This window comes from Hoplias malabaricus, chromosome 9 (genome assembly GCF_029633855.1).
Source record: "Hoplias malabaricus isolate fHopMal1 chromosome 9, fHopMal1.hap1, whole genome shotgun sequence".
Taxonomy (NCBI): domain Eukaryota; kingdom Metazoa; phylum Chordata; class Actinopteri; order Characiformes; family Erythrinidae; genus Hoplias; species Hoplias malabaricus.
In genome coordinates, this window is record NC_089808.1 from 25,976,928 (window position 1) to 25,998,926 (window position 21,999).

The 21,999-nt window shown below is 40.3% G+C and overlaps 1 protein-coding gene across 1 annotated transcript; it reads left to right on the plus strand.

Annotated features, from left to right (window-relative positions):
- The first annotated feature begins 1,240 nt into the window (after window positions 1–1,240).
- zgc:101744 (Receptor expression-enhancing protein 6-like) lies at window positions 1,241–21,635 on the plus strand. The gene is made up of 5 exons (XM_066681794.1): window positions 1,241–1,515; window positions 19,901–19,994; window positions 20,181–20,319; window positions 20,621–20,789; window positions 21,070–21,635. Exons 1-5 carry the CDS (start codon window positions 1,401–1,403, stop codon window positions 21,102–21,104), a joined length of 552 nt encoding a protein of 183 aa, XP_066537891.1. The 5' UTR covers window positions 1,241–1,400; the 3' UTR covers window positions 21,105–21,635.
- The last annotated feature ends 364 nt before the right edge of the window (window positions 21,636–21,999 follow it).

Below are 21,999 nucleotides of genomic sequence, written 5' to 3' on the forward strand. Positions count from 1 at the left end.
CGGCCAATCAGAGGGCAGGGATCAGAGGACACTGGGGACACTGAGGACACTGAGGACACTGGGGACACTGGGGACCTCAGAATATTCTCTCACAGTTTATCACTAAGTACAAATAGCACACGACTCCTGCTCTTCTCCCAACTCTCCATCATCCTCTGGGTCACAGTGCAGCAGACAGAGCAGGTGCACAGATGGGACAGTGGAGGTGAATGGAACGAGACGCCCTTCTCTAAATGCCCTTCACAGAATGTGAGGACAGTAGACAGTGGGGGACAGTGAACAGTGGAGGTGAATGGAACCAGACGTCCTCTTATAAAAGCCACAGAAAGTGAGGACAATAGATGGTGGGGGACAGTGGACGGTGGGGGACAGTAGACAGTGGGAGACACAGCTGGTGTCTGAGTATAGTTTGGAGAAGGGGGTGCTTGTTCCATTCACCAACACTGGTGAGTCCAGTCCAATCACTGTGTCCACTGTCCACCACAACACTGTCCCCCACTGTGTCCACTGTCCACCAAAGCACTGTCCCCCACTGTGTCCACTGTCCACCACAGCACTGTCCACCACTGCACTGTCCCCCAAGGTGTCCACTGTCTCCACTCTTTACTTGAACCCAGATTAAAGAAGATAATGTTCACTTTAGGTGACATGGCAGGACACAAAACAATGTCCTAACGTTTCTAAACGTTTTTATTTCAAATGTAATGATTTTATAAAATAAAAAGCGCCAAAATGTTTACGTGTTTACGTTTGGTTACTGAGGTGTGTGTTTGTGTGTGTGTATGTGTGTGTGTGTGTGTGTGTGTGTGAGAGAGAGAGAGAGAGAGAGAGAGAGAGAGAGAGAGAGAGAGAGAGCGAGAAAGAGTGGGAGAGAGAGAGAAAGAGAGAGGGATCAGGTGAAGAAGGTGTAGTGCGCCATCCTCTGGCGGACAGTGGGGTTTAATAAATAAAATCATGGTCTTGGTTGATTATTGGTGTCTGAATCTGTGTTTATTATATTTACCACGCCCACCCCCCGCCCCGCCCCCCACCACACACACACACACACACACACACACGACTCTGTTCCTCTGATTAGGAGCGATTGATTTGGTCATGTATTGATTAGTCGCGCTTTGATTAAAGGGCTCTCTGACGGATCTGATCTCTCACCTTTGCTGCGTCATCACTTCACAGGTATTTTGATTCCCACCCGTTTTTCTTAAAGCCTAGCCCTTACCCTGCTCTGATTGGCTGAGGACCGGAGTGGTCCACCTGCCCCAGCCCAGAGTGAGTGGGCGTGGCTTGAGTGAGCCCGAGCGCTTGTAGTGGAGGGAACCGGGTTGGGAAGCGGAGCTCGGCAGGTTCTGGTCCGGGACAGTGGACCGTGTCTGACCGCGCTGTGAGACCCCGGGTCGAAGATGGCCGCCGTTACGGACCGGTTCGATGCGTTTCTGAAAGAAAAAAACATCCTCACGGATCTTTTGTCCAAAGTGGAGCAGCAGACCGGGGTTCAGAGACAGTATATAGCGGCAGGTAAAAACACACCCACATTATGTCACTGTTCACAGGGATTTAATCAGGCTTTTCAGGGACAACTTTTGCTGTTTTACTAAAGTTCCCTTAAGTTATTAATAGTTAATGGTTAAAAAGTCGTAAACAAAGATATATTTTGTTGTTAAACTGTCAATCTGTTTCTTTTAGAGTCAGTGTGAACACGTCAATGCACTTTCCAGGGGGTTTAAGCCCTTTAACAGACTAACGGGAGATAAAATTTTGTTCTTATTATCCGTTCCACCTTAAAAAGCTGGAGTAGTTGATGCCCAGGCGCCTCAGGTTCGCTACCGCTTCTGTTTACTGAGAGAATAAAGAGCAAAGGGCTGCTGCTGAGTTACTGAGTAACACTGAGATGCAGATAAACCCTCTTTATCACGCTCTTGCAGCTGCAGTCACACGCTCGGGTTTGCGTTTGCGCTGCGCAGGAGGATTTTTTATCCACTCAGACGTTAGTGTACTGGGGTCATTTCTGGGGTATTATCTGGAGGGCGTAATTTCTAGGGTATTATCTGGAAGGGTAATAGTCTGTCCAGTCTTTAAAGCACTGCTCAGTGTTGCCCCTCCTTACCTCTCTCATGTTTCCATGACATTAATTCTAACAGCTGGTCTCTGGGGTTATTTTTAACTCTGCAAAGTGTCCTCAAGTGTCTCTTCCCTCAGAGACACAGGGGCAGGGGGCAGTTTGAGACTCTGAGGGTTTAGGGTTAGGGAGACACTGAGGGGGAGGTATGAGACGGTGAGGAGTTAGAGTTAGGGAGACACTGAAGAGGCAGTTTGAGACACTGAGGGGGAGGTATGAGACGGTGAGGGGGCAGTTTGAGACGCTGAGGGGTTAGGGAGACGCAGAAGGGTCTGTTTGAGACGCTGAGTGGGCAGTTTGAGGCGCTGAGTGGGCAGTTTGAGGCGCTGAGTGGGCAGTTTGAGGCGCTGAGGGGGCAGTTTGAGGCGCTGAGGGGGCAGTTTGAGGCGCTGAGGGGGCAGTTTGAGACACTGAGGGGGCAGTTTGAGCAATGAAGGGGCAGTTTGAGACGCTGAGGGGGCAGTTTGAGATGTTAATACTGGTGTGTCTTCTGTGTCCACATTAGCTTTAACTTAAGCCACTTCTTTGTTTGTGTTGTCAATATTTGGGTGTGTTTCATGTGCGTGTGTGTACGTATGTGTGTGTGTGTGCGCGTGTGTACCAGTGTGCGTGCGCATGTGCGCGTGGGTTGGAGTGCGAGCGTGTGTGTGCGTGTGAGCTGTGTCCTGATTGGCTCTGCGTCCTGAAACACTCTTTATAACTTCAGTCTGACTGGGCCGGCACTGACCCGCATAAAGGGTATGTGCCATCAAAAAAGAAAGTGTGTGTGTGTCTGTGTGTGTGTGTGTGAGAGAGAAATATTGAGTGTGTTTGAGCAGTCAAAGTGCGCTAGGCTGTAATTTGTTTAAGTAAATGTGCTGAACTGGTTTTTCCTCTCTCTCTGAACTGTGTTATTTGATTCTTTAATGCTCTCCATCCCCCAAACACCAGTCTGAGCAGTGTGTCCCGTATACCTGTGTGTGTGTGTGTGTTACAGGAATCTCTCACTGTACTGTAGCTGAATGTCTAAAATTACACACATGTTCATGTGACCCACTGTGAAATCTGAAAGCATTAAAGGGCCCATACCCTACACTTCTCCTGGGTCTGATCTGTGGGTGAGTCTCAGACCCTCCCTCTGCTCCAGGAACTCTGACCTGAACCAGATCAAGCTCCTGATGAAAGCAGTGTGAGTGGGTCAGGCTGGACCGATGGAGTGAGCACACCGTGTAAACACGGTTGTCTTTATGACATCACAAATATAATGGTCTCCTTTTGCTAACCCTAACCCTCCCTCTCTCTATGCTGGTAGTGGGCGGAGCGTTTGTGAGTGTGTGAGAGCGGTGGATTGTGTGGCAGCGAGCTTCTGCTCTCTTTCCTTTTTTCTCAGTTACATTTTTAACCCTGGTGTTGGGTTTTTTCTGAGTGTCCAATTTTTCACTTTAAAACTAGTGTTTTGATAATCCTCTGCGTGCAGTGTTGGGCAAGTAATGGCCTCTCGCGGCGTCTCTCTCCCGTGCGAACGGGTTCAGTTGCAACCCCCCAGCCCAGGCCATGGTGGAGGACGTGCTGTTTGCGGTGGGAGAGAAAGTCAGACATGATAAGATCTACTCCGCTTCGCGAATGAATAAAGCCGTGGTGGTGTTTGTGAGGAGGCTGGTTGCTGAACTGATAGAGAGTGGCATTCAGGTTTTGGAGCTTTTGTGCCGGTGTCTCCTTTGTTCATACCAGCGTTGAGGGTCACCATCTCCAATGTCCTGCCTTTCGTTTCCAACGAGTGTATCAGACAGGAACTGAGCCGTTTTGGCAAGTTTGCGGGTGAGAGGAAGCTGATTCCTCTGGGCTTTAAGAATGAGGCATTGAAGCACGTCCTGTCTTTCAGGTGGCAGGTGTTCATGTTTCTAAACTATGGAGTCAAAAAGGGTTAAAAAGATTTTGAGTTTGTAAAACAAAACTCACAAATGTAACGGACTTTGTAACTGCGTTTGAGCAACTACATACACGTAAATCCACATTTGTGAATTTAAATTATTATTAATATTGTTGATGTTTTTTTTAAATTTGTGCATTTCAATACATTTGTGGATTTTAGTTTTACATGTATGTAGATGCTCAAATGCAATGGTGGGAAGTGGGGAAGGCCCAAACTAAAGCCTTCTGTCAGGACTTTACCGCTTATTCCACCTTCAGACTGAGGGCGCCGGTTAGTAAACTGGAACAGGACATTTCTAAAATACATGACTCCATGATTCTTCAAAATTCACTAGATATGTGTATGGATCTCACAGTTAAGTTACAGGAACTGAGTGGTATTTTAAAAGAGAAGGCAAAGGGAGCTCTGATGTGGTCCAGGTTCATGTCTGTGTGGGACATGGATGCTCCTACAGCTTTGCTTTCTTAATTCAGAGAAATCTTCTCATCAGCATAAATCACTCGTGTCTGTCCGCAAAGCTGATGGAACCGCCATGGCAGACCCGGTGGAGGTGAAGAGAACCCAGCTAGCAAGGTAGATCTGGGCCGATTCTGGCTCAGGCTTGGCACTGTCGGCTCGCAGCCATCTCGGCGTGAATGAGGCACCCTGTATATGGCCCAATTCTGGCTGCACGTTGGCACTGTCGGCTGGCTGCTGTCTTGGCGTGAATGCGGCACCCTGTATATGGCCCAATTGCGGCTGCACGTTGGCACTGTCGGCTGGCGAGGCGATTGCCATTGCAGTTAGCACACTACACTGATCAGAGCATTTTATTAAATACTGCGTACACTGAAAAAAATGATTCTTTGAATTTACTTAATTTTTTTACGTCAAAGGGTTGCATGAAATTAAATTATCTAAATTTATATATATAATTTGAGTAACATTTACTCATTACTTATAAGCTATGTCAACTTTACTACAGTTTGTAGAATTTACTTCAACAGTATAATTTTAACTGAATTTAATCATGCTCATTCTACTTAATAAAGTTAAGTAGATTATATAATAAACATAACAGTTATGAGTAAACTTAACTTAATTTTGATGCATTTCAAGTTGCATTTATTCTTTACTTATAAGCCTTGTCAGCTTAATAATATTTTTTAGAATTTACTTTGAGTGTAATGTTAACTCATGTTCATTTTACTTAATTTAATTATGTAAAATCTCAAGCAACTTTCAGTAAAACCACTAAATTTTGATACACTTCAGGTTGCATTTACTCGTGGCTTGTAACTGTTATTTGTATTTTGTAGAATTAACTTCAAGTAAGTATATCAATTATGTTAAAGTCACTTAAATTATGCAGATTATATTAACAAATGTATGTACAATGCATGCATAATACAATGAAAAGACAAAAAAATTAACAAAGTGACTTTATTAAGTCACAGTAAATGCACATACATTAACTTAAATACATACTTGCCTTGCCTAATGTAGAAAAACACTGATTAGATAGACTGTACACAAAATAAATAAATAAAATATAATATAAAATGTGTAAGTACTTTTGAGTAAGTACTGCATACTTCAGAAAAAATACCACTGTCAAATAATTTGTTATAATTCAGCCAACACTGACCTTGAATGCAACTCGGCAATAGTAGGAAAGTGAAAACAAAACAACAGAACGGATTTTTACCATTTGTGCTTAAAACAGTCTATCAGAGGCACCAGATACAAGTGTGAACACATTTAGTATACAGGTAATGAACAGGCAGTTACAGAAATAATTTCCTCTATCTCCAAACAGAGCTGCAAAGCAAACAGGCAGAGCAGCTGTGTTTCACATGAACAGAGCATGGGGATACATCTGTTGCAGTTTGCAAACATTATGCCACAAGAGCCTTAAGTAGAGTTGCCAGGTCTGCTTACTATAACTTGACATTATGCTTATTGTTCTGGTTGCATTTGTACTTGCTCAATGATCCTGTTGCTCTCAAATATTACCGTGTAATAAAGAGAAGTGATTAAAAATTTTTTAACCTAGAGTAGTGGGATGATTAAAAGGTGAATTTATTTATGTTTACCTTCTTTGCTATAATTACTTGACCAATTAGTTATATGCAACATCTTTACTTTCAATGATTATTTTATTCATTGCTCATTTTTACTGTTTTAGCGTTAAAACAAAACTATTGTTATTAAAACTGATCACGTGATCTAACCTGTTTAGAGTCATGAATTTTTTGTATTAACTTAAGTTTTTTTATGAGCACCAAACCCAAGAAAACCTGCATTAATTCTGTCTTCATGACGACTGTTGTGTATTTGGGAAAACAGTGCCACCAGTGAATGGGAGTTGTACAATTTGTGCCTTTTTTCTCCAAATCATATGAAATATGTTACATTTCTAGTATAGTTTTAGTTATACATGTACAACTTTTGAGATCAAATCAGGACAACTGTTATTTGACTGAATATGAAAAAAAAGTGGGGAAAATCTATACTGAGCTTAAATTGCAAAAACGATGTGACTACATGTGCTTTTTAAACTGGATGCTATTTTTTTGTTGTTGTTGTTGTACCAAAGATTACTTTGACTCCCCAAGGATTTTGTTCTTTAAACCAAACACTTTAGGGGAGAGCTTTGCACTATCCATCTGCATGAGGACTTTCTGTACAAACTCATAGTAGTACTTCAGCTCTCTTGGGTATGCCAAATTCAGTGCATAGATTACTCCAAGCATTACTGCGCAAGCTTGGGCAACAGATTTGATGCTGTCCAGAACAATGTCTCCATCAACAACAATACCAATGTCTTTATATTCTCCAAGAGCTCCACCCTCTCTCTTGAGGACATAAATGCCCATTCTGGTGTTGCGCTGGTCTTGCAAGATGTCACCTTGGATGTCCTACGAATAAAACAATTATTAAAAAAAATAATAATAAAAATCAATTGTTCTACTTGTTCAGTAACAAGTGTGTTCACATTCATTCATTGTAACCACTTATCCTGTTTATGGCCGCGGTGGGTCCAGAGCCTATGCGGATTCACTGGGAACACACCTTAGAGAACACACACTGGTCTCTGGAGCTGTGTGACTGCGACACTACCTGTTGCACCACTGTGCCACCCTTGTTCCTCTAAATACTTTTTGCATAATTAAAAAATAAAATCAATTGTTCTAATTGTTCAGTAACAAGTAGGTTCACATTCAAGTTCCTCTAAAAACTTTGTGCATAATTTAAAATTTTTTAATTTATTAAAAAAAAAAAAAAAAAATCAATTGTTCAGTAACAAGTTGGTTCACATTCAAGCTCCGAGTACTTATTGAATAATTGTGCGTCATAAAATCAGCCCTCCTTCTCAAAAGCAAAAGTGGTTCAGTACTTGTAGCAGCTAAAAATATGATGTACTTCGATCACACACTGACCTACCATGTACTCCCTGATAAGAAATTTATCATCCTCCCCAAGGTAGAGACAAAGAGCTTTGATGATGGCTTCTCTCTTGAGGTGAACATCCTTTGCCTGCACACATGTATTGCATTTGTTATCATATACCGTTAACTGTTTAAAAAAAAAAAAGAAAAACACATTGTAATCTTGAAATAATGCTACATTATTCATTTTTGCAAAAGGTGATCAGTGTTTATTCTCTGTGCCCCATATCAAATTACCTCATCACTATGTAGTGCTGTGTAGGTCATGAAATAGCAGTACTTCTACCCAAATAGTGGTGATCTAAGTTCATTTAAATTCAGCAGAGAAGTGTATTCTCTATTTAACATCACTATTTTAAGATTTTTGTGCTTTTTTTTTTTTTAAGTAGTGCACTACATAAGGAGTAGGATATGATTTGAGACAGAACAGGAGTAACTAGTTAGCGGTGAAGAGGTTCATTATGGATATTAAACTTCAGTTGTGTCTGCACACAGCTCCAGTGCCTGATAAAAAACCGAAATTGATTTCTGAATAAAGTCGCCTAACATACCTCATGCAAAATCTTCAAATGTTTGGCAATCTTTTGGCCAGAAACACCTCCTTTCTTCTTGAAAACAAAAGCCAACTGGGGTACAAGACTATCCAACTGTGCCATGAATGTGGTTTCAAGTGGAACTGTTGTTATGCGCTGGAATTCAGCACCTATCTATTTAGAAAAAAAAAAGCGCAACATGGTCAGTAACAAAGCTGTTCACATCATTGCCACAAATCTATTGGGATTTAATTTTCACAAATTTGCACACGTATGCAAGATGGATACCATACATTCCCTGTGTTCATTTAATACATTATTTGTGCAAACCCTCTGATATCAATGTGACAAATGGTAAGTGATTATTTTGAGATACCTCAGTTTTATATTCATATATATTATAGTATATATTTAATTAACAATTAAATAATATATTAATCGTTAACTAAAAGTATGCAAATTTTACTATGTCCATTTGTTTAAGCCTGAAATGTCACTTCTTATATGTGTGGTTTATTTAACACTTTGATTTTAGCTTATTTACATAAAAGTTCAGACCACTAGGTAACTTGAAAAAAGTGCATTACCTCGTCTATTTGGAACAGTGCAGGCCACTTCATTTTAAAATCCCCAACGACTGGACTTTCCTGTATCACCTCTCTTCTTCTGTAGGAGAAAGTCTTTGACATCTTCTCTCTAACAACAGCTGTACTGTTTCTCTGTCTGATATCTTTCAATAGCTCAAGTCTCAGCTTTTCTAGGCTTTCAGCATTTTCTCCAGAAGGTTGATCTGGACAAAAATTAACTTCAGCTTTTTTAGGTTTCTTGACATTTTTAGCTGGGAAACATTCATCACTGGACTTGTTCTTTACTGAATTAAGAGTAACTTCTGGACAACCAATGCTCCTCATCTTGGTGCTGTAGTTTGCCATTTTATATTTAAGGCTGATCATCCACCCATAGTATCCCGTCACCGATCCAGATTCTTTTAAGCATGGAAACTTTTTAATGAGCGCCTCTGCCACATCTTCTATCTGGTGGTTTTGTGGATATGCTGTGTATTGGAAAATGTCTTCGGCCAGTTTATCCATTATATCAGACTTCAATCCAGGGCTTAACTTCAGAAAGGTGCCAGTCTTGTTATACAGTTCATTTCCACGCTGAAGCTGTACTTCTACATCATATGGAAAACGAGGAATGTGAAATTCTTGTGGCCATGGCTTTGCTCTTAACTCTGCCTCTGATCTTGGTATAATTACTGTGTCCTCTGAACCTGACGTAGAAGAGGATGCCAAAGATGCAGTGGAGGGGGAGTTTAGGCTGTCAACTGATGCCCCTAACTCTATACTACTTGGAGAATTCTGCAATGTAGAGACAAAACTTGCAGTTTCATTTGACAAGTACACCAACTTGACAGTGCTTCTGTCTTGTATATCCTGTGTTGACAATAACGTCATGAATTCATTATTGAACTCAACATCCATGTACAAAAGTATTAAAGTCTCTGTTGATTCCAAATGTTTGCCGAATGTTCTCGCACAGCTCCTCCACGGTGTCTGGAATCCCCAACAACAGATCAAGTCTTCTATAGTCATTCTCTTCAACAACAACTCTGAGCTTCACAGATGTCATTCTCAATCTAAGACAAAACATACATACTATTGGTAATTATTTGCAAGGTATTTCAGTTGATGACTGACTAATTAGTGGCTAAATGAAAATAAATACATTTGATATTTCAATGACACACAAAAATACTGAAATTTCTTTAGTACATCTAAAAATTGTGATTTCTATTCACCTCTGAATACCAAGCATAAATGAATGAAAAATTGTCCTATTTACAAGCAACTACTCTATTTTACACTTACAAAAAGACAATCGGAAGAAGAAATAGGGATGGGTATTAATAGAAATTTTTGGATACCAATATGTATGAATACTTTTCTGTATACTCTCCATAATCAGGTGCAAAAAATGACATGCAAATATGTGAAAATGTTAAAAATAAAAACAAGAAAATGCTGTGGTCAACACCCTACAGATGAAAGATTTTCTAGAAGAACATTCATACTTTCAAACTATCCTTCATTTCAAACTATCCTGCACTACACCAATAAGAGTCCTTAGGTAAGACTCCAAATACTTACCTGAAATACCATTAACCTTGCAAGTCACTCAAGGTAGCTAATTATAGCCTCTACATTTACATATATTTAGCTGCATATCATTAAATTTAGTAAAGCCACATCTTTGAATGTCACTTTCAGCCATGTCCAGAGAGCACAGAATAAAACCATTCAAAACTATGAAATTTGAGATATGTGAAGGTTATCATCACACAGAGCAGAGTGCCCCTCCTGCTGAACCAATCAAGACTAGTAACAACCATTTGAAAATGACAGCTATTAACTAAAATTACATAAAGACTGATAGCAGCACTATTTGTCGATTAGCTTATCCATGTTTTGATACAGGCCAATCATGAATGAGTATCAATTTAGTACCAGCTTTCAATACCCATCCCTAATTTTTACTATTAGGAAATCTCTAACCTTATGTGAGTATAAATCTTTTCAGAGTCACCATTCTCAGGCCTCCAATGTTGTAGTCTGCCAATTTCTGGACAATTTCTGCAAATTCTGGCAAGCCATCTGCCAAGCCAAAAACCACTATCATGCCGCATCTGTAATTTACTCCTTTAACAGTAGCATTCCTAGTGAGATTAACAACACTGAGATTGTGATATGTCTTACTAAGAGCCTCCACTACAGTCTGATTTAAAATTTCAACAGGGACTGATGAAACAGCTGAGACAACCAAATCAGAATAGTCTACCGAGGTTGATTCCATATGATAGCCCATCATGAACTGATGTTTCACTGCCAGAGACAACAGAATGTTTTTAAAGCAACGCGTGTGACGAACAACTTGCTTAAAAAAACTATGTTTTGCCTCAAATCTTAGTGTCCACATCCCTACTAATGGTCCAAAGCACCTGATCATATGTGGATAATGTTCCACATAATGATGTTTGGGCAAAAGTTTCAAACCTGGAAAAACCTCTTGCAACCTAGTCCTATGATTACTGATTTTGCTTTCAAGAAAAGCAATGGATTCTTCTGTGTGTGCTGGTGCAACAACTAATTCCACAATGTCTTTAAGGTCCAAAACGAATTGCCAAGCTGCTTCATCTTCAGGCACCAACTGTCCAATCAAGAATGGGAGTAATCGCAGAAGGCTCCAGTTTTCGTGAGCATTGCCACCGACACTTTTGTTGCAGGCAAATGAGTGTGGAATGATGTGAGGATGATTTCTTTTGTCTGTCCATTTATATGGAAATTTCTGGATTAATTCATTTAACCTGTTGAGAGTAAAATATCTCTTGGAAATCAACAAATTCAGGCAATGTGCCAACTCAAATGGTAGTATACCTTCAAATATGTCATGTGCAATATCAGGTGGATAGCCAACATTGACATGAAAATGAGAAAGACGTGCAGACAAAACACACGGTTTTTTTACTCCACAACATGCCTTTTCATTGTCTTTTGCTGTTCTGACATGTATTTCATGATTTTCTTTGGTTCGGAGGGAAAACAAACCAGAGCTCACTTCATATTCCTGAATTCCTGATTTTTGTGCCATGCAAAAACGGCATATATATATTCACCTGAAAAATTTTCAACAAATCCAGCTATTCCATGTGCCCCCAAATTGTCTGCTATGACATTCTGCACTGTGCCTTTAACAAAGCTACCAAGTTGTGCAATAAAAATACCCTGACTTTCCAACACTTCAAGATCTTGCAACAAGGGCTCTAGAATCTTTTCATATCCAAAGGTCTTGACATCATCTGCTCTGCACAGCAAAGCCAAATAAATAGATGCAAGAGAGGAATTACAACCTGTTGGTAAATTGCTGAGATTCCAATATACTGCACATACTTTATGTTTTTTTCTGGCTGTGCCTAGCGGGTTACAAATCTCAAAGTCGTCCACATACAAATTTATCAATATTCGTAGCTCACCTTCTGCCACAAATTTGTTGCTCTTGAAATACAATCCATCACGAAAAGACTTATACATGGGTTGCTGTCCTACCTCGGATGGCAGGTGGGTATCTAAGGTTTTATTAAGAATGTAATTATTGCCTAAAAGCAGCTGTAAAACTCTTAACAGTGGAACATACTGCAGTGTTCTCGTATTTTTGTCATCCAATATATACTCCACTGGTTCCACAATTTTGAAATTTTGTTTGTAGTATGCTTTATGCTTAAATGATGTTGAAAGAGGACAGCCTTTGCCAATTGCCTTAAAAACTGGATTAGAAGAACACAAATTAGATGCAAGTTCCTTTGCAACTGACTCATCAATTTTTAAGTTATACTTATTAAGAGTATCCTGTATTGTCTTTACTGTACTTTGTACAGTAGGTGTGCTTAGCAAGTACCTGAGTTCTTCCAGCAACTCATCAACTGCAGTACTTGACACATGAAAAACATTTTCTTGCTTTAGTAACACCGCTGCCAATTTTTGTTCTATTATTTCTGCAGGATTATCTAGAATATCTCCACTTGCATCAGTTTCACTGTAATTATGTGAACATGCAGTCTCAAATTCTGCTGCACTTTCAGGCTCAGAATTAACTCCACTACTTTGGACTACACCGGCCTTGAAGTCCAGCAAAGAATGGGGGTTGTGTTTGCGACTTTTATGAGACTTGAAACTACTATAAACATTGGATTTGTAATGGCATTCCTTGAACATACAAGAGACAGTCTCATTGTTTCTTAAATGATGCCCTATATGCACAAAGTAATCATGTTCTGTCCCAAGTTCATTGAATGCACATAAGTGACACCGAAATGAAACAACTTCTCTAGACTGCTTCCTAGACAAGTGTGTTGAAAGTGAACTCCATGTTTTGAAAGCACAGGGGCAATCTGGGTAAATACATTTTAAATGATGACCATGTCCAAAATGACCATGCTCTAATTTATAGTGTTTCAACAGTTCTGCTCGCTTAATCACCCCAGTACCACAGTTTTTACACTGATACATTTACTTTACAAACAAACAGAAAAGACAAAAACATATGAACATTACATTAGAGATTTTCTTAGAAACATAATTTGGGCATGGATCAAATGATTGATTACAAGTTTCATAAAATCTGTAACATTAAGTTACATAAAACAAACAGATTCTTAATTAAATGCAAATATCAAAACAGGATAAAAAAATGCACTTACCAGGGGCTTTGGACCAAATGGCAACGACCTTGTTATGTTTTAACCTATAAAATAAAAAGGGCATTAAAATAAAAATCATTTTCAATCAAGACATTTTTTTTAAAACTAGTCTACAATGCAGGGAATAAAGTCTGATTGAACATGCAGCCGAAGGGTCGTTCTCTACAGAATTAATAACTTCAACTGTACAAGGGAATGCCATAACTGAAAATGAAGCACATTAAAACAATGCTTCTTCACACAGCTGTCTGATTTAGAGACGTGGCTCCACACGCGTGTTAAAAGCTCTACTTTCCGCTCGCAGCGGATTCAGTCCACCTTAACAAATTCTGGCCATACTTTGCCTGTTCTTTAGGCGGAGTGTACACCTTGGCAAAATCCCGTAATTTCATTGTTATGATGCAAAAAACTCCTCACTTTTTTCGCGTCGAATTTAGTGTAATAATGTTTTAAAACCTTTATTCAGGACTAGAATTGACCACAATTTTTATAAACAAGGATATATATTTAAGCAACTTGGATTTATCATTCAAACACTGAGTTCGGTTTTAGAATGTCTAGTAATCATTTGATTCTGACCGTTATGCCTTGACTTCAATTAACGTTAGCGAACATAAGCTATGCTAAGTCCCCACTTAACCTTAACTCTTTGGCATTAAACTTCCTTTATCCATATATATGGCATGTTTATGTTGCATACGCGTCAGTAATGACAAAAATATAAAATAACTTACCGTATAAAAGTCTGTTGAAGTCTTCCCAGATAGACACAGTCTGCTTAGAGGCCAAGTGTAGAAAATGTCTGCCGTCAGCGCGGTAAAAGTTGCGCATGCGCAGTTAGGACCTAAGGCTCATACCTAATTATTTCTAGTTCACCTTAAGCATGTTTTATAAGCTTCATTTAATACCTTTCAGAATTGTTTATTTTTATTACGTTGAAGCAAAAACGTATTTAAATTGAGTAAACATGCTTAATTTTATAATGTACAATTTACTAAGGGTCAAGTTCATTTTTTTCAGTGTATTAATCTTATGTGGCCCACAAAAAAAATAAAAGAAAATACTGGTAACTGTCTGTAAAACGATGTAAAAAATGTTAAATAAATAGAATCATAGAATCATTGTTTTAACTTGTTAAATGCCATAGAGTTTTAGGTAAGCTCTATTAATATTGTAATACTTTAGAATATTGATGTAATGACTGGGACACGAACGACAGAAATGATTATGATATATAGGGTTAATAAGGAGACAGTGCCGTGCTGAAAGGAGGAAACTGTTATTTAAGTTTTTGAAGACGGCAGCTTTAAAATGAATGAACTCTGAATGAGAAAACGGAAGGTGGCAGAAGCGAACCGCTGTAAAAACACAGAAAAAGAAGACGATGAAAATTCGCGCTCTTTTCTGTGACTGCGGCGAGCGAGCAGCTCTCACCGGCCTCAGGGAACAGCTTCATCCCGTAAGTATTTCAATTTAACCTTATATTTTCGGATACATAAGTATTTTGGTATCGCCCAAATGTACTTAACATCATTAATGTTATGTACATTATTCTATAAACTGCTATACGTTACATACGTAATATTGAACCGTTTTTTTTTTCAAATGACAAACTTTAGCTAACTATCTCTAGCTAGCTCTTTTTTTTCTCTGACATAGAAAACATTTAAATGACATAACAATCGCTCATACATGAGTTATTTTAATTTGAGTAATTGTGGTTTGATGGCATATTTTTCAAGACGATGTGAGCATTTTTGTGGGTTTTTGTGTCACACAGAACCGCATACCTCAGTATAAGAAGTAAAATAAGAAATAAAACTGTTTCAACAAATTAAGGTACTATCTAGCTAAGTAGGTTAAAATACATTCTCAATCTCAGTGCTGGTTTTTGGTGTAATGTAATGTTTTAAATATATTATTCCACATAAACTAATACTTTTGTTAGGGAGTAGCAGTGATTTTCGGCTAGTGATTAATGGATTGAAGGAGGTTATATTGAAAACGATAGAAGCCTATTTACTGAGAGAAATAAAATAAACAAAAGCATGTGAAGTAGTTTAATTTTTGAGCTGTGAAGTTATTTAAATGTTTCAAAATTAACTATGAACATGAACTAATTCATTTTCTTAATGTAATTATGTAAATATGGACTGCAGTAAGAAAACTAGTGGGGCAGTGAAAAAGTGGGGCACCCTGCAGGTGGGCAGGGAGAAAAGCAGATAGGATGTTAATTTAAGTTATTTAGATGAGATCTTTAGCATTGGTTGTAGCATAATTATAACCGTTTGTACTATAACCTGATAATCTTTTACATTTGAAGTTCTGTAGTTAATGAATTTTGCATGCATAAGCAGTTTAGTTTTTCATTAAATATTTTTAAAGAAAATATATTGAACATGTACATAATCTCTATATGTTTAATTATAGAGCTGGAATTCAACAAGGAGTACAACTGAGGTGAGTACGCTTGAGCATTCTTTCACTACACTGCACATCCTGAAGATCTGTGTTGTCCAGGCTGCCAGAGATGAGGATATGGCTAATATTTTCATCATTGTTGAGGGCAGTGAGGTATTGACAACACAGCAGAGGCTTGCAAACTGTTGATCGAACAGATGTGTGCCATGAATAAGTGTCAAATGTGTACTTCCACACATTTGAGGAAACTCAAACTGTTTTAAAGTACCTTTCTGGCTTTTTTTTTTTTCCAAAACCTACTGGCAAATCTAAAGCGATTTGTTATATGGCCTCAGTATAGTATACTTTTAAAAAAAAGTCTGAATTTAAATGGCAGTTCTTAGGGTGTAAAACCAATTGGTTTTTTGAAAAACAGTATTTGAATGTTAATTGGATTTAGGAAATCATGACACTGCCAATTTCAAATTTCAATGCCAGTTTCAAATGTATTTTATATTTATTGATTTTATTTGTATACATTGCAATTGCTGTAGGTTTCCATTGTTTCAAGGTTGTATGAAAAGCACACTTACTGATATTACATTGTCAGATGTTGTCATTGTGGTGGTACCCTCAATTGTACATATTTGTACATTTCATTAGGTTTTGTAATATAATAATATATAATAATATAATTTCAATATAATAATGATTATATTATAATTGTAGATTTTAAAATGTGTTGATTTCATACACCCTGTTTCATCTATAGGACTTATATTATGTTTTTTGTTTTACGACATTTCTATAATGAAATACTACAAACATGTCTCCCTCCGGAGAAGAGAACGCAATGTACCTTTAAGGAACACAACTGGACTTTTAAACACTTGTACCTTTAGTGACCAATAATGTACCTTTTTTCTTTTTTTCTGAGAGTGTAAGTTATTTAATAAAGCAGTATTTTCACCATGAACCTGATTGTACCCTTTTCTGAGGAAAGGGAGGGTTGTGTGTGTGTGTGTGTGTGTGTGTGTGTGTTATAGAAATATACTATTACAACCGATAATGAGCCAAGTCTGGCACTAATGGCGTGCTTCTGTCTCAAACTCGGCCATGGTCCGGTTATAGTGATTTATTATGGCTTGCCGGACTAAGGCTGAGTCATTTGAGCTGTGCCACAGCACTTGGTAAACTCTCGAGCCAGACTCGGGCCAAAACTATCGGCCCACTCTACGGCCGATACAATGCCGACTCCACATGCTGGCATTGGGCCGAGTGTTTTTGGCCTCGATACCAAGGTGCTCCCAAGTAGCTGTCAGTGTCCCATCTTATCCCTCTTACCGAAGAAGGGAGACCTCTGCCTTTTAAAGAACTGGAGACCTGTTTCACTTTTATGTACGGACTGTAAGATACTGTCCCGCTGTATAGCAAACAGACTAAAAGGTGTTTTAAGAGTGATTGTACATAAGGACCAGTCTTACTGTGTGCCTCGACGCTCTATTTATGACAATTTGTTTTTAATTAGGGACTTATTCAACATTGCTAACATGTTTCATTTAGAGTTTGGTTTTTTATATGTGGACCAATAAAAGGCATTTGATCGTGTAGATCATGATTATCTTTTTACTGCTCTAAATGCTTTTGGTTTTGGGGACGGTTTAATGTCCTGGGTGAAACTGCTTTATTCAGGGGCCTCCTGTCTGATTAAGGCAGGAGGGGGTCTGAGTGTTCCTGTTCCTGTCAGTAGGGGGATACAGCAGGGCTGTCCTTTGTCTGGACAACTCTACTCGCTTGCAGTGGAACCCCTTCTGATTTTAATTAGGAAAAGACTGTCGGGCTTAAACACTATGAACAGTTTATATAGAGTCTCTGCCTATGCTGATGACATCACAGTCATAGTGAAGAATGACCAGGATGTTGTGTCCCTGCAAGTTTAGAGCCACTTCCGATAAACTTAACTGAGGTAAGACTGAGGCTTTGTGGTGTGGCGCTCAGAGTCCAAGCAGATTTTTACCATCACTCCAAATTTGGCTTGGACATATAGTTAGATGACTTTACATATTATACAGCAGAATTAGCTAGAATTAATTATTATTGGCTCCGAAATTGAATCTGAACTAAAAGTAATAATTTCGTACAATAAAGGTGCACACACAAACAAATAACCAAGGATTGGTTTTATCACACAACTGGTTTATTAATTGTAATATCAAATAATGAATATTGATTCATTATTGAATCAATATTGGTTCATATAATCAAATGGATTAAAGTGATACATGAGGAAACCAGAGACCCCGGAGGAAACAGTACTATATCCCAGCAAGAGTTCAGCACCACTCCTGTGTTATGAAAGAAATGAAGCCATGTGACCTTTATGTATCCCTGGAGATGGACTGGAGATAGCTGGGGGTAGCGGTGCTTTCCGGTGTGGGCTTCCTGTAGCACTGCAGCCGCTGGCGTTCCTCTTTTCCCTCTTGGCCAGAGTCAAGTACAGTCCTTTCAACTATAGTTTTCTACTAGAGATAAAATTAAAATAACTTCTGGTTAGAAGTTCTGGGTTTGTTCTATCTGGACCCTGCTTGAGGGGCCCAAGACTGTTTAAGAGATAGCCATAAGAGAGTCTGATGCCTGAGAGACACCTAAAGAGAGCTGGAGAGCCCTTAACTGACTACCCTATCTGAGAAACATTGCCCGCTGGATGCGAGGGAAAGAAATTCTTCCTACATTCTCTTTCTGTTCTTCTCCTTTTCTGTTCTGAGAGTGCGAGTTAGGGTGAGTTCTCTTTCAAAAGCCTGAGTCATTTCGTGCTACTGGGTTTTTAACCAGATACAGGGGTCATGTGTTGGTCATGAACAACCTTGTTGCGTCAGCTTTGTGGCACAGGTTCACTGTTCTCAACCCACCTAGACAACTGATCAACAACATCCAGAAAATACTGGTGAACTTTTGCTGGTCTGGACAACACTGGCTCAGAGCAGCGGTCCTGTCTCTGCCTGTGCAGGAGGGGGGAAGGACTTATCGATGTCTGGTCCAGAATTGCAACCTTGTGTCTGCAGGCTGTGCAGCAGTTGTTGTACGGAGGACAGCAAAGGGATTGGAAGGTCGTTGCCTGTGCTCTCTGGCAGCGCGCTGGTGCGTCTGGGGCTGGACCGGCACCTGTTCTCCCTTCTGCTGGAAGGGGTGGATTTGAGAGGTTTGACTCTGGTTTACACAGCAGCACTGGAGGCATGGGCCAGCAGCACTGGAGACATGGACCAGGAGGATTTGCGGGATGGGCAGGGGACGCTCTTGTCTTTAGACATCTATTCTCTTGGACTTTTCAGTGTTCTACACAAGCAGGCCCTGTACCAGGCTTGTGTTAAAACACTACATCACTGCATCCTGAGGGAAATGAGGGAGTCTGGGTGGGCTGAGGTTGTTCCGACTGATGCTTCCCCTAAACATAGCTGGAGGTCCCTGTACAAAATACCCATCGAGAAGAGGGTGGGTGACCTCCAGTGGAGGATTGTGCATGGGACAATATAGCCACTAACAGACACGTGACACGGATTGATCCCCAGCACTTGGGGACGCTTGTCCTTTTTGTGGTGAGATCGAGACCATGTCTTACCTGTTCTTGCTGTGTGCCCGGCTACATCCCATCCTGGATTTGATTAAAGAGTGGGGCATGAAAATTTTAGGCTCATTTACTGATTGTCTTTTCATTTATGGTCCCGAGTATTCAGCTTCTAATAAGGACAGAATAGTGATTTTAAATTTTCTATACGGTGCTGCAAAACTGGCCATCTGGTGCCCAAGGAAAAATAAACTGAAAATTACTGGGTGTGCTGACCCTGTCCTGAAGGTCAGGGGTTTAATTCTGAAGAAGCCCACTGTGGATTTCAGCTACTACACTGTAACTGACAATGTGGACTATTTCTTTGCCGTGTGAGGGGCTGTGGGCCTTCTCTGTGAACCCGATGGTCTGGCTGGTTTCGTGTTGAATCTGCGACTGGACTGTTTTGTTTTATTGCGTTTGTTTTTTCTATTTGCTTTTATTTCAGTTAGTTGTAGTTTTTAAACTTGGTTACTGTTTTTATTTGTAAATAATTTTGAATTAAAGGTGTGTTGAAAAGTCAAAGTGTTTCTCTGTCTGTCTCTCTCTCTCTGTGTGTCTGTCTCTCTCTATCTGTCTCTCTGTCTGTCTCTCACTCTCGCTCTGTGTCTGTCTGTCTCTCTTTCTCTCTCTGTCTCTGTCTTTCATCCCAGGGGCCGTGTGTGTGGTCGTGCTGTATTTGGTGTTTGGTTATGGAGCGTCTCTTCTCTGTAATCTGATTGGTTTTGCATATCCTGCGTACGCTTCGTAAGTATGAACCAAATAATTATTAACGTATTAATTTATGTATTTGATGTTATGTAAATAGCATCAGTGAGAGTTAGTGACACACAGACCAAGGAGCAGAGTCTCTAAGTGTTACTTCAATCAGGTTTCACTGTAGCTAGGGTCGTCACTGAGCACTACTCTCTGTGTGTATTTGTGTGTGTACAGTGTGAAGGCAATAGAGAGTCGTAATAAAGAGGATGATACTCAGTGGTTGACGTACTGGGTGGTGTATGGACTCTTCAGCGTGGCTGAGTTCTTCTCTGATATTTTCCTCTTCTGGTTCCCCTTCTACTATGCTGGGAAGGTGAGCACCCAACCCCCCCCTGAATGCTGCAGGTCTGAACCTTGGGTGTGTGCATGCATTTGGTGGAAGTGTGTGTGTGTCTTTTACTGTAATTCAGTGGAAGTTGGTGTGTGTGTGTGTGTTTGTTTTTCTACTGCAATTCAGTGGAAGTGTGTGTGAATGAGTAAGTGTGGGTAGGAGGGAGAGTGGGTGGGTGTGTGGAGGAGGAGGAGGGAGGGAGGGGAGGAGGGAGGGAGGATTGTTGTGGTGTACGGTTCTTTAAGTGAGTGTAAGGTTCTTTCTCTCTCTCTCTCTCTCTCAGTGTGTGTTCCTGCTGTGGTGCATGGCACCCGTGTCCTGGAACGGTTCTCAGGTTCTCTACACTCGTGTGGTTCGGCCCTGGTTCCTCAGACACGAGGCGGCGCTGGACTCCGTGGTGAAAGACCTCAGTGGAAAGGCCCGGAGCGCCGCCGAGGCTGTGGCTAAAGAAGGTCAGCCTTTAGAGTTTAGAGTCAAACTGGACACCTTCTCTTCCACAGCTCCTTCTCAGATGAAGGGTATTCACTATTTAAGACGCTCGCAATCTTCAGGCTGAGAGCGGACAGTAGTGTTGGACCCCTCATGACTGTGAGGTCCTTAAGGCCCGCTTCAGGGGTCCAGTTCTAGTTTTGGAATGGGGAGGGGGTGTCCAGCTACTGGCTGTTTTAAATGTCAGTAAAGGGGGTGGGGACCGGACGGAGGATAAACTCTTGGTTTCTCGCTCTTTTCCAGGCTTCACTGTCTTGGGTAATGACAAGGACAAATGATTCCACCAATGTGACCTGACGTGACGCAACGTAAAGGAAACTGAAATGCTTTCTCACCAATAGGCCTTTGTTTACAAACACATGTCTCCTTAAATTATCACTAGGTAATGTTTTTGCCTCATCACTGTGCTGCTCCACTGAGTTGTAACAAAGGGAACAGAGCCTCTGTCGCTGCTACTCCAGTCTCAGCACTACAGAAACTGTACTGTGGAACTCCTGGAGGAGGGTAGGAAGCCACTCCCTCCCTAGACTTTAGGACAGTGCTAGAATAATTAATTATCACTCCTACAAACTGCAGGGGGAGCCCATGAGCAAAAATACCAAATCCTACCTAGTGTTCCTTTAAATTTTACACCAGCAATTTACACCCTGCGTAGCTTTAACTCACGCTGGAATATAATAATAATAATAATAATAATAATAGTAAATGTTCTGTGAGGTATGTGAGTGATCCTGATCCTTGTCCTGTTCCAGATCCTGAGGAATCTGAGCTGTTTGTTTTCTCTCTGTCTGAATCTGTGTTCTATTAAACCTCACTAAACTCTCGAGTTTGTTCTTTATTCTCAGCTATAACACACACACACACACACACACACACACACACACAGGAGCCTCTTCTCAAGCTGCTGCTAACACCACCCTAAGGGCTGGACACTGCTCTGACCGACAGGGGTCAGTGTGGACTGTGACACTTTGAGCCCGTGTAATACCGCCCACAGCCACAAGAGGAAAACCTAAAGAAACACCAGTCCCACATAAAGAAACAGTTCAGTCTCCAGCACACACACAAATACACACACAGATATACACACACTACAGACTCCACAACTACAGTAGAGAGAGAGTGCAGAGGGAAATATTAAGAGAGAACGGAGGGAAGAAATAAAGGAGAGTA